This window comes from Balaenoptera borealis, assembly GCF_965194805.1.
Source record: "Balaenoptera borealis genome assembly, chromosome: 5".
NCBI classification, from domain to species: domain Eukaryota; kingdom Metazoa; phylum Chordata; class Mammalia; order Artiodactyla; family Balaenopteridae; genus Balaenoptera; species Balaenoptera borealis.
The window spans coordinates 2,172,950-2,185,105 of NC_138862.1; the positions used below are offsets into that span (position 1 = coordinate 2,172,950).

Consider the following 12,156-nt stretch of genomic DNA (forward strand, 5'->3'; position numbering starts at 1 on the left):
CCTCTCCCCACCCCGGGGAGCCGCCAGCCTCCCGAGTCGCCCTTCAGGGCACAAGGATGTCAACGGCGGCCTCGCCTTTGAAGAGAATCTAGCGCCTGGGTCCTGGGCGGATTGCTCTCCAGACCAGGGCCCAGGACGCGTAACCCTGACTAGTGTTTGGCCCTGGACCCGGGCTGTTAAGCAGCAAGCCTGTCCCCATGCTCGTCTGTGGCCGCTCCGCACGGACGGTGCCTTCACCGCAGAGTCCTTACCAGCATCCAGCTGTGACGAGTGCGCAGAGTGATGGGGCAGGTATTTAAACAGCCTGACGTCGGGGAGGGGCAGGTAACCCGCAAAGAGGGGCATCACCTCCATGTGGACTCTGTGAGTGGCCCGAGCAGCCACAGGCATGGAGATGACCCCGGAACTCTTCCCGCACACTGCCCAATTGCTGCTGTTGTCGACAACTGAAACAAGGAGGGAAAGCACCGTTGTTACCCCAGAAAAGGACCTTCAGCGTTCACACCAAAATAAGAGACATCAGCAGTCTCACACTCCACAATGTGAAGTCCAGAACCGGAGCGTATACTCTGTATCTCGACGCCTTGTAACTGCACCTCAAAGTAAAACACATCTGATTTAATAAGCAAGATACAGGTTGGGTGCACAGGGAAAAATCACTTTTTCCTCCTCAAGTTAATAAATGAGCAGTGATTCAATTCTGCATTCAAATCCCCTTGAAAGCACCGTGTGATGCTTCAAGAGCACGGTCGCTCCGGCTGCAGAATGGGGGCGGGGCAGGGAGCTGGCTCCTCTGGGGGTGGGTCTGACCCCAACTCTGCCACTCAAAGAAGCCTCTGATGGGACGGGAAGAAAAGATGCAGGTAAAGCACTCAGTTCCTCCACGCGCACCTCGGAGAGGCTTACTATATGGCAGGTGCTATTACGAGCGCTAACTTAAACCACGACCGGGATGTAATGCAGCGCGATTCAAACGCCTAACCCAGCAGTCACGCAGAAGTTAAGCAGGACAGGTGCTGCTTGTCCTCGAGCAGCGGATGACCTTGCACAGAGGTCAGAGCACCCCTGCCATGGGACACAAAGCACGAGCCCAGGAGCACGTGACTAGACGCTCCACGAGCAAAGAAGGGGTGGCAGAGGACCAACTTCCCACAGGTGCGGCCGGGGGGCCTTCGAGGACGGGCAGAAGCCAAAGCAGCGTCAGGGAGGGGCACACGGGGCAGCGGCTCTCGGAGCTGGTCCTCAGGGCACCCGCGAGGGCACATTCCTGCCTTCCTCACAGTGTTGGCACGCCCTCTGGTGGGAAACGTGAGGGCCGGAGCGTGAGCCGGGGCCCCACGTGCACTCAGAGTCAAGGCACTGTGTTCTTCGCCACCACAAACTTGCAGGAAAAGACTGCCAGTTTTAGTTAAGGATGCCCTCATGAAGCAGTCAAAATCAATTTAATTTTATTAATTCAACCCTTTCGTACACATCTCTTTTTTTAACTTTAATTTTGAGATGATCAGAGACTCACAAGAACTTGCAGAATTGTAGAGAGAGGTCCGTGCACCCGTCACCCTGCTTCCCGTAACAGGGAAGCGGGCCTGGGCACAGCACAGGCCGCCAGGCCCCTGAGCTCGCTGGGGCCTCACCAGCAAGCTTGTCAGCCTCAGGCATCCGGCAGACGCCTGCTTATAAATGAATGGCACGAGCCTGGCACTTCAAAGAAGTTGCCCATGATACAGTTCGAAACTCTGATCAAAAGTTAGCATTTTGGAAAACCTGCCTTTGCCACTGTGAGCTTGGCAGGGTCCCGGCACTCCAAGACTCTCGTGATGGGCCCAGCGTGAGCCTGAGACCAGCACGAGTTTGTGGCCCTGAACAAAGAAAGGGGCTGCACAACTCAGGAACCGTGTTTCACAAATGACGGAGGTGTGGGGCTACAAAATGTGCCCGGGTAAAAGATCCTTCCAAAATGCAAGGCAGATGACAGGACTGAATGAAACAGCACGAAACGCTCACTCATGTGATTTCAGATTCCACGTTGTAACCAGCCTGTCAAAAACCACCGCTTGCTGAGTTTTGGTGGAGCATCAGGGAACGTCCACAGGTATCTGAAGGCTGTTAAGAGAGCTCCCTTCACCAAGTACAAATCTGTGCGAGACTGGAGTTTCCTCATCTACCTTAACCAGTACAGGACATCACCAGACTGAATGCAGCAGACAGGAAAATTCAGTACCTGCCATGAGCCAGACATTAAAGAGATTTGAAAGGCTGCAAAACGCCAGTCTTCTCGCTCTATTTACTGTTCTGGAAAATAGTTCTTTTTCAAGAGTATTATCAGGTAATGGCTCCCCTATTATTTTAAAATAAGTAAATAAATATTGGCCTCCTTAATTACTTTTAGAGCATTAATGGCCTGACGCCCAAACCTGAGAACCGCTACTGAAGAGGCCCATGCCCAGGAGGAGGGGGGCTGCAAAGGGGTGTCTGGCAGAGACTGGGGAGGGAGGAGGGCCGGGCATGTCGGGGTCCGGGTCGGGGTGCGGGGAAAGGGAGTGGAAGGAGGCTGGAGGGAAAGGGTAGGAGCATGACCACAGGGCGCCCGGCCTGCTAAGCGACGGGGTCTGGGCTCTGCTTCGGGGGGACGGGCTTCACTCCCGGGGAGAGAGGACCGCGCAGCTCTAGGCGCCGCTGTGTGCTCAGCCCCGAGCCCCACGGCTGTTCGAGTGCCTGTTAGCAGAACGACTCCACAGTAAGCAGGCTCAGCATCCTGCGGGCCCAGGACCAGGTCATACACGGGAACATTCAGACGTGCTCTTTCAATTCTAGAACGCTCTCTCTCCAGACGAGGAACACCACACCCTGTGGACGGCGGGGATGCGCACAAGAGCCAGTGGAAAGAAGCGTCCAGACCCACCTTCATACATAAGCTTCGTTGAAAAGTACTCGGCGCGTTCTGTCAGCGCCTCGTCCTTGTCCGCCTCCGAGAGGCCCGAGAGCCGCGTGACCGACACCTCCAAGCAGCAGAGGGAGCCCGTCCTACAGAGCTCCGCGCCCGGCGGGGGCGATATCTCCGCCCTCACGCTGTACAAGGTCTGCGCAAGAAAGGAGAGAGAAGGGCCAAGGAGACACGTAAGCCACCTGAAGAAATGCGGCTTGGGGCCACCACGGCGCCGCCCGCACACTCGAGAGAGAACGGACCAGAGCAGGAGCCGTGCGCCCGCGCCCCCTGGCCGCTGACCCCCCCCTGCACAGACGGTGCCCTCGGGAAGCCCCGCCGCGAGAGCCTTACACTCTCTTCCTAACGAGAACGCGTCCAAGCACCTCAGGAGGAGGCAGGACAGCCCGCGACTCTGCGTGGGCCTGTCACCCACAGTCAGGGTCAGATCCTGCTTCACGAGCCTCCGCTACTCATCGATCCACATTGATTTATCTGCCGGGCTACTTTAAAGCAGATTCCAGACCTGTCACTTCACCCATATATATTTCAGGATGCGTTACTAAACAGTACGGACGTTTTCTTAACAAAACACAATGCCATTATCACAACTAGCAAAATTAACGGGAGTTCCTTGGCAAGGGCCATAATGAACCTTCTCCATAATGCTTCTTTCTCCGTGACCTGCCTGGTAGTCACACGTGTTCACACTTGCCCACCACCCGGGACAAAGGCCCCAAGCCCGCACGAGGGATCACAGCCCGGGCCCCCCACACGCGGCTGCCCCCATTCTGAAGGAGAGAACGGCAACACCAAAGGGGCCGATGGAAGAGGCCCTGGCCCGAGAAGCTCACGGCCGGAGCCCGCACGGTCCGCAAGGGCTGCGAGGGCAGCCGGACGAGCACGACTGTGCTGAGAGCTGGAGAGGCAGCTCCAAGGGACAGAGCAACGAGGCAGCTGCGCTCCTAGGTGTGTGTCCTCGCACACGGCTTTCTGGCTGCGCTCGGCAAGGAGGGGCGGCTGAGCCTCAGTCAGCAGCAAGGGGCCTGCTGACAGCAGCCGCGGAGGCTGCGGGTACAAGCGCCTAGAAGTAAGCTCCCCAGAAATCAACTCGGCAGATTTTCAACAAGGGTGCCAGGACCATCCAATGGGGAAAGAAGGGTCTTTTCAATGAACGGTATAGGGGCACCACATGGAAAGAATGAATCTGGACCGCCACCTGTCACCATACATAAAGTTACCTCAAAGTAGATCGCAGACTGAAATGTAAAAGCTAAAACTATAAAACTCTTAGAAGAAAACATGGGAGGAAATCTTACTGAACTTGGAATAAACAATGATTTCTTAGATCCTACACCAAAAGTACAAGAAATAAGAGACTAAGGTTGGACTTCACCAAAATTAAAAACTTTTGTGCTTCAGAGGACACCATCAAGAAAGTGAAAACACAACCACAGAATGGGAGAAAATATCTGCAAATCATATGTATGATAAGGGACTGAACATACAAAGAAACACTTACAACTCAATAAAAGGACAACCCTACTAAAAAACGGGAAAAGGATATGAATAGACATCTCTCCAAGAAGACACACAAACGGCCAAAAAGCACAGGAAAGGTACTGAACATCATGGGCCATCATGAGAGACCAGCTCATGCCCACTGGGATGCCAGTGATCAAGGGGCAGCAAGAACAAGTGTTGGTGTGAATGTGGAAACTGGAACCCTCACAGGTTGCCCGAGAGAATATACAGTGATGTTTCTTTAAAAAACAGTTTAACAGCTTCTCAAAAAGTTAAACATAGAGCTACCATATGACCCAGCAACTCCACCGAGGAATTTACCTAAGAGAATGGAACACATACATACACATAAAAACCTCCACAAGGATTTTCACAGCATTATTATTCATAACAGTCCCAAGGTGGAAACAACCCAGATGTCCAGCCACAGGTAAACGGAAAACAAAACGTGGCCTATCCACACAATGGAATATTATTCACCCACAACAAAGAATGGAGTCCTGAACATGCTGCGAAATGAATGAGCTTTGGAAACATCCTGTCACGTGAAAGCAGCCAGTCTGGAGAGGATCACACATAACACGACTGCACCTGAACAGGCAAAGCACAGGCACACTTGCCTCTGGATCACGGGTGGCCCAGGGTGAGAAGAGGAAGGAGAGGGGGTGAGTGTGAACGGGGCACAGGCTTCTTCTTGGGAGGATGAAAGTGTGCTAAAACACGATCATGGTGCCGGTAGCACAGCTCTGTCAACACGCTAACTTCACTGACGTGCACACTCCAAATGGGTGAACTTCATGGTATAGAAATTAAATCTCAATGAAGCTTTTTAAAAAACGTGGTATCTGGGGACTTCCCTGGTGGCGCAGTGGTTCAGAATCTGCCTGCCAATGCAGGGGACACGGGTTCGAGCCCTGCCTGGTCTGGGAAGATCCCACACGCCGCAGAGCAACTAAGCTCATGCGCCCAACTACTGAGCCTGCGCTCTAAAGTCCGCGAGCCACAACTACTGAAGCCCACATGCCTAGAGCGCGTGCTCAGCAGCAAGAGAAGCCACCGCAATGAGAAGCCCATGAGCAGCAACGAAGAGCAGCCCCCGCTCGCCGCAGCTAGAGAAAGCGCACGCGCAGCAACGAAGACCCAACGCAGCCAAAAAAGAAAAGTGGTATCTGTATTTCTCATCCTCAGAATACTGGTTTTGAAGAGAGCAATCCACCAAGTATTTTTCTCTGGCCTTTAACTAAGCTTGTTCAGTTCTAAAGGAAAGTTTTTCCTATGCTCAATTTGAAAAGGAAGCAAGAAAGACAGAAAATAGAGGAAACCACTAACTAGTGTTAATCATCATCTGCAGTAAGGAAACCAGATTGAATTTATGCAGACTCTTTACCATATGAATAATTTAATGTTCTGCTGCTATTAACACATCAAAAAGGCATCTGTTCACCCAACAAAAAGAGGAACTATGCTAGTGATTATGTTTAACTCTAAAGCTAATAAGGAGAGCTCAAGGAAACAGGAGGGTCGAAACAAATGGTCTTTTGGTTGGAAGGAGGTGTTGAAAAAATTGCTAACGTCAAGAGCTATACAAACACCTTTTCAAATAAAGTGTTTGACAATCTCAGTCGTAAAGAGAAGAAAAGGGAACACCACAAAGTTGTGTATCCATATTTTGATTTACCTAACACCAAACCCAATCATCTCACTGAAGAAACAAAACACAACTATTGCCTTTACTCACCTAGGTCTAGGCTGCTTTTAGCTCCACACCCAATGTGCAGGTTAAAGAAAATCTGCTTTAAGTAAGTTTCCATAATACTTTCAGTTTTTCTTCTAAAAAACTAGAGACGTAGCAGCTAATGCTCAAGATAAAAGGACTCTAAGAAACGGGTGCAGGACACGACTGAGTCAGCGTGAGGCAGAGAGGCGGGGGTCCTGCCTCTGGAGATGATCGCGCCCAGCGCGAGCCGCGCAGGGGGGCACGAGTGTCGGACACGCCACCTGACCGGACCGCGGGCTCTAACTAGCCAGGCAGGGCCTCCACGCCCCAAGTGCTGGCTCTTTTCTGCGACTGGTTGCTTCGTTATATTGAAAGCTTTTGTCTGATTTACAGAAGGTAAAGAATACGATGCCTTCTTCCATCTTGCCAGCACACAACCCCACCAGAAAATAAGGCAATACATACCAAAAAATTGTCCACTTGAAATTCGTAGGTATAGGGCTTTAAGGAGACAGACAGCCGCTCCTCAGAAGCTGGGGAGAATCCGACGGAGAACCGGCAGTGCAGGGAGGGGGGAGGCTCCTGCGTCCACTTCAGCTCCCAGACAAAGAACACCGCCTGCTTGCTGTGGACGCGCTGCAAGAGAGTCGGCCGTCACTGCGCGCGCGCAACCCAGGCGCTCAGGCCCGGGGGGCGGGAGGGGCGGGGGGGCGGTCCCCCAGGGCCCCTTCCCCACAGGCCGCCTGCACTGCCGCGCCCGCCTCCCCAGCACTGCCCTCAGCTGCCCCGAGCTGGGCAAAAGGGTTTCAGCCTTTGTGATTCCGTAAGCTCTACAGCACAGGGGATTATTCTAAAAAGCATAAAGAACAGTTACTAGTATTCAGCATCCCACACATTCCCGAAGTGAGAAATGTCATCAAACAGTTAAAGGGACATCCTTACACCCACGCCAACTACTGTGTATTTGCCACTAAGTTAAGTGAGGAAGGGAACTGGCACCACCTCAGGCAACAAGTCCGTACCTGTAAGCACAGTGACAGACCCGGGAAGCATTCGAAATGGGTCAAATGTTGGGGAAAATCCCTTGAAAATGCTAAAGATCAGATGTCCATTAAGAAAATCTTTGATCTTCTAAATACTCAGCACTGTCTGTCTAAAAACACACGCAACCAATGAACAGAAAAAACAGGGCCAGGATTCAGCCAGGCAGTGTGAACATGAACGTGACTCCTTTACAGAGCGACCCCGACACCTGAGAGCCCGTCGCTGGGCAAGGCAGGCACGTACGCAGCAGCCACTGTTTCTGGGGGTGACGGCGTCCACGCGCTCAGCGTGAGACTGATCAGGACAAGCTTGGAATAAATCTGTGTGTGGAGTCTGACAAATGTAAGATTTAACTTTTCTAAAAATACAAATATCAACCTATTTCCTACTCCATGTGCTGTGCCACCCGGCCCACAGCGGACCGCAAACGTGCACAGGGCAGCAACGCAGCTGCATGGCAGGGCGTGCTCCCCACTGACCAGCAGCAAGGTCGTTCCCTACACGGAAAGGCTCAGCTGAAGCACACGGTCACTCCCATCAACATCACTACACTCTCGTTCTCCTCTGTGTTCTGCTGAGAGGTTCGTGCTGGGTTCTAGGAAACGGTCACCTGTTCGGATTCCGTGTTCAGCGGTATTAGTCGCAGGTCGGTACTATCACCAGTATCCACAAGATGACTATCTGACAGCTGAAAGTCAAGTTCTGACAAATTCTGGACACACACTTGAACATATTTCCTAAAGGAGGAAAATAATAAGATTTTGCCATTTAAGAACTTTATTAAATATATTTTGGCTGTATTAAGAAGATGCTCTGTAAGGAATCAAAAAAGTGACACAGGAAAATAAGAACCAGTTGTTAACATGTATTTCTACTTTTAATTTCACATGTAAAAGTGTCAGAAAAAGACAAATCTTTCTAAGCAAGCTATCTCTTAGGAAAAATGGGTCAAAGAATACTCTATTTTGGATACATTATTACACGACTGTAACTGATTTTCCTAAACATACAATAGCTTGCAATGAGTCATGGAAGAAAGAGTAACAATTACTCTTCATCTATAGAAGTAACATACTCACTGAGAAACAAGGTCAGTACAGAATTCACTTGAATTTCTGTTACACGTAAAGAGGGGTTTTGAAAAGCCAGGCTCAAATACAGCAACCCAGATTCTCCGTAGAGCTGCTGTGTTTTTAACCACCACACACTGAGTCTCCTGATGTGGGGACAGGTGAAGCACAGGATGACACCTGTAGACTTCCTGGTCCAAAAACTGAATCTGAACCTAGTCAAGCCTCTAAAGCAGCAGATCTCAACTGGGGCAATGTCTGGAGACATCTGTGGCTCACACTAAGGGTGCGGAGGGCGAGGAGTGCCCCTGGCAGAAAGCGGGGGGCCAGGGGTGCTGCCAAACAGCCACAACACAGGGATCTGACCGAGCGTCGGGAGTGCTGAGACTGCAAGCCCCCTCTAGAGGTGACAGACAGCAGCTGACAGGGAGCTACTTACACAAACCCACGAGAACGTGACCAGGGGAATCCAGAATGGCAACTGACCCAAGTCTAGCAAAGGGCCAATGGCTTGAAAACAGGGGGAGGAGGGATAAGAAGGGATCTCAGAAACAGAGGGGACCGTGTTTGAATCCCACATCCTACAAACCAAATCTGAGTATGGGCTGGGCGCTATGGGACCCAGGGAAATACTGCGAATTTTAACAGGTGGACAGTGGCATCATGGCTATGAGAAAACATGCTCAGTGTCACCAAGGCCAAGCTCTGAACAGTAGGGCCTGCAGGTAGCGGAGCCTGGGAAAGGGGCCTGGGGTCCTTTACCGTGTCCCGGATGACAACAGGGAGTGCGTGGTCCCGAAGGGCATGCTGAACGTCAGCGCGATGACAGTGGAGTAGATGGACCACGGGCAATCGATGGACACCTGAGGAGAGACCGGGGGTGGGGGACAGGTGTTCAGACCCCTCATCACCTGGGACAGGCACTGCCACCACCATCCATCCAGATCTGTGGTGGCTGCCAATTTCCTAGACGTTTGATGTCTTTACCATTTCTTATCCAGAGAGATAAACCCCGTTAAACATACACACAAACAAACGAGAGAAAAATGAGCCATCAGCACGGTATCAATGGCTCCGAGCAGACGCCGCAGCCCGCAGCGCAGACCCTACCCCGCTATTCTCACGGGCGTGTGGCCACCACGCCAAATGCGTTTTTAATGTGCAGGAGGTTATGACAAAGTGCTTTTAGTCACTCATGTGCAGATGATACTATTCAATCATTAACTATTACAAATCAAGTGAATTACCCAAACTCTCAATCCACAAGACACTGAATACATAACTGAAAACCAATCTGGGGCTGTCGTGTGGACCAAACTATTAACTTCCTTAAGGGCAGAAACCAGTTCCCAAACTTGTATTTTATTTCCCCCCACGGGACAAAGGAATACACTGAGTACAGAACATGCGCTTATTGCTGTAAGTATCATCTCTGCCTCCTGAACTCTGTATCAGATAAGGAGAGAAGAAATTCCAAGGACTGAAAATTAAGACATTATTTTTGAGATCCTGCCTTGTCTGGTATTCTATGCCATAATCCCTTTGAAATGACTGCATTTATTAGCCTTTTATCCTACTGCTTTTGCGCATTCACTTCTTTTTTTTAAATTATTCAATTTATTTAAACTAAAACACAAAAACAAAAGAACAAAAAAACAATTCATCCATTTCTCTCAACGCCTACTCCACGCCTCGGGCAGCCACCAATACGTCCTCCTTATCTATGAGCTTGGTCTTTATTTTTACTTTTTAGATTCCACATATAAGTTAGATCACATGGTATTTGTCTTTGTCTTATTTCACTTAGCATAATGCCCTCTAGATCCATCCATGTTGTTGCAAATGACAAGACTTATTCTTCTTTATGGCTGAATAATATTCCTCTGTCTCTGTGTGTGTGTGTGTGTGTGTGTGTGTGTACACTCATCTTTATTCATTCATCCATGGTGGGATGCTTAGGTTGCTTCCATATCTTGGCTATTATAAATAATGCTGCAGTGAACACGGGGGTGCAGATATCTTTTGGAGTTAGTGTTTTTGTTTTCTTCAGAAAAATACCCAGAAGTGGAATTGCTAAATTGTATGATAGATCTATTTTTAATTTTTTGAGGAACCTCCATATTGTTTTCTACAGCGGCTGCACCACTTTACATCCCCACCAATAATACATGAGGGCTCCCTTTCTGCCGACACTTATTATTTGTTGTCTTTTTGATAATAGCCATTCTGACAGGTGTGAGATGATTATCTATTGTGGTTTTGATTACATTTCCCTGACGATTAAGTGATGTTGAGCATCTTTTCATGTACCTGTTGGCCTTCTGTATATCTTCTTTGGAAAAATGTCTGTTCAGATCTTCTGCCCATTTTTAAATTGGATTGCTTGGTTTTTTTGCTACTGAGTTGTTGCTATTGAGTTGAGTTCTTTATACATTTTGTTTATTAGCCACTTATCAGCCATACAATTTGGAAATATTTCTTCCATTCAGTAGGTTGCCTTTTCATTTTGTTGATAGTTTCTTTGCTGTGTAGAAGCTTTTTAGTTTGACGGAGTCCCATCTGTTTATTCTTGCTTTTATTGCTTTTGCTTTTGGTGTCAGATTGAAAAAATCAACATCAAGGCCCACGTCAAGAACTTAATACCTGTGTTTTCTTCTAGGATTTTTATGGTTTCAGGTCTTACTTTCAAGTCTTTAATCCATTTTTAGTTCATTTATGTGTACAGTGTAAAGTCCAGTTTCATTCCTTTGTATGTGACTCTCCAGTCTTCCCAACACCTTTTACTGAATGTCCTTTCCTCATTACACATTCTTGGATCCTTCATAAATTAATTGACCATACATGTGTAGATTTATTTCTGGGCTCTCTATTCTGTTCCATCGATCTATGTGTCTGTTTTCATGCCAGTACCATACTGTTTTAATTACTACAGGTTTGTAATATATTAATAGTTTGAAATCAGGGAGCATAATACCTCCAGCTTTGTACTTCTTTGTCAAGATTGCTTTGGGGACTTCCCTGGTGGTGCAGTGGTTAAGAATCCGCCTGCCAATGCAGGGGACACAGGTTCAACCCGTGGTCTGGGAAGATCCCACATACTGTGGAGCAACTAAGCCTGTGTGCCACAACTACTGAGCCTGTGCTCTAGAGCCCACACGCCACAACTACTGAAGCCTGCATGCCCTAGAGCCTGCATGCCACAACTACTGAAGCCCATGCACTCTAGGGCCTGTGTGCCACAACTACTGAGCCCATGCTCCACAACAAGAGAAGCCACCGCAATGAGAAGCCCGTTCACTGCAACAAAGAGTAGCCCCCGCTCACCGCAACTAGAGAAAGCCTGCGGGCAGCAACAAAGACCCAACGCAGTCAAAAAAAAAAAAAAAAAAAAGACTGCTCTGGCTATTTGGGGTCTTCTGTGGTTCCACACAAACTTTAGGATTGTTTCTTCTATTTCTGTGAAAAATCCCATTGGACTTTTGACAGGGACTGCACTGAATCTGCAGACTGCCTTGGGTAGTATGGACATTTTACAATATTAATTCTTCCAACCCATGAGCATAGACTATCTTTCCATTTATCTATGTCTTCTTCTATTTCTTTCATTAATGTCTTCTGGGTTTCAATAAACAAGTCTTTTACCTTCAGGGTTAAATTTACTCCTAGGTATTTTATTTTTTGATGCAATTGAAAATGGGATTGTTTTCTTAATTTCTCTTTCTGACAGTTCATTATTAGTGTAAAGAAATGCAACAGATTTTTGTGTATTGGTTTTGTATCCTGTAACTACTGAATTTCCTTACTAGTCCTAACAGTTTTTTGTGTTGGAGTCTTTAGATTTTTCTCTATATAATATCATATCATCTTCAAATAGTGAC

General features: G+C 48.7%; 1 protein-coding gene across 6 annotated transcripts in view; it reads right to left on the minus strand.

The window, feature by feature from the left end:
- TRAPPC10 (trafficking protein particle complex subunit 10) overlaps positions 1-12,156 on the minus strand; it is a 92,689-nt gene that overhangs the window by 3,380 nt on the left and 77,153 nt on the right. For all 6 annotated transcript variants that reach the window (XM_082393489.1, XM_082393492.1, XM_082393491.1 and 3 more), the window contains 5 exons: positions 9,041-9,141; positions 7,819-7,945; positions 6,630-6,800; positions 2,903-3,080; positions 252-446 (listed from right to left, as the gene is read on the minus strand). In XM_082393489.1, the coding sequence (XP_082249615.1) occupies positions 252-446; positions 2,903-3,080; positions 6,630-6,800; positions 7,819-7,945; positions 9,041-9,141 (772 nt within the window). The remainder of the gene's footprint in view (positions 1-251; positions 447-2,902; positions 3,081-6,629; positions 6,801-7,818; positions 7,946-9,040; positions 9,142-12,156) is intronic.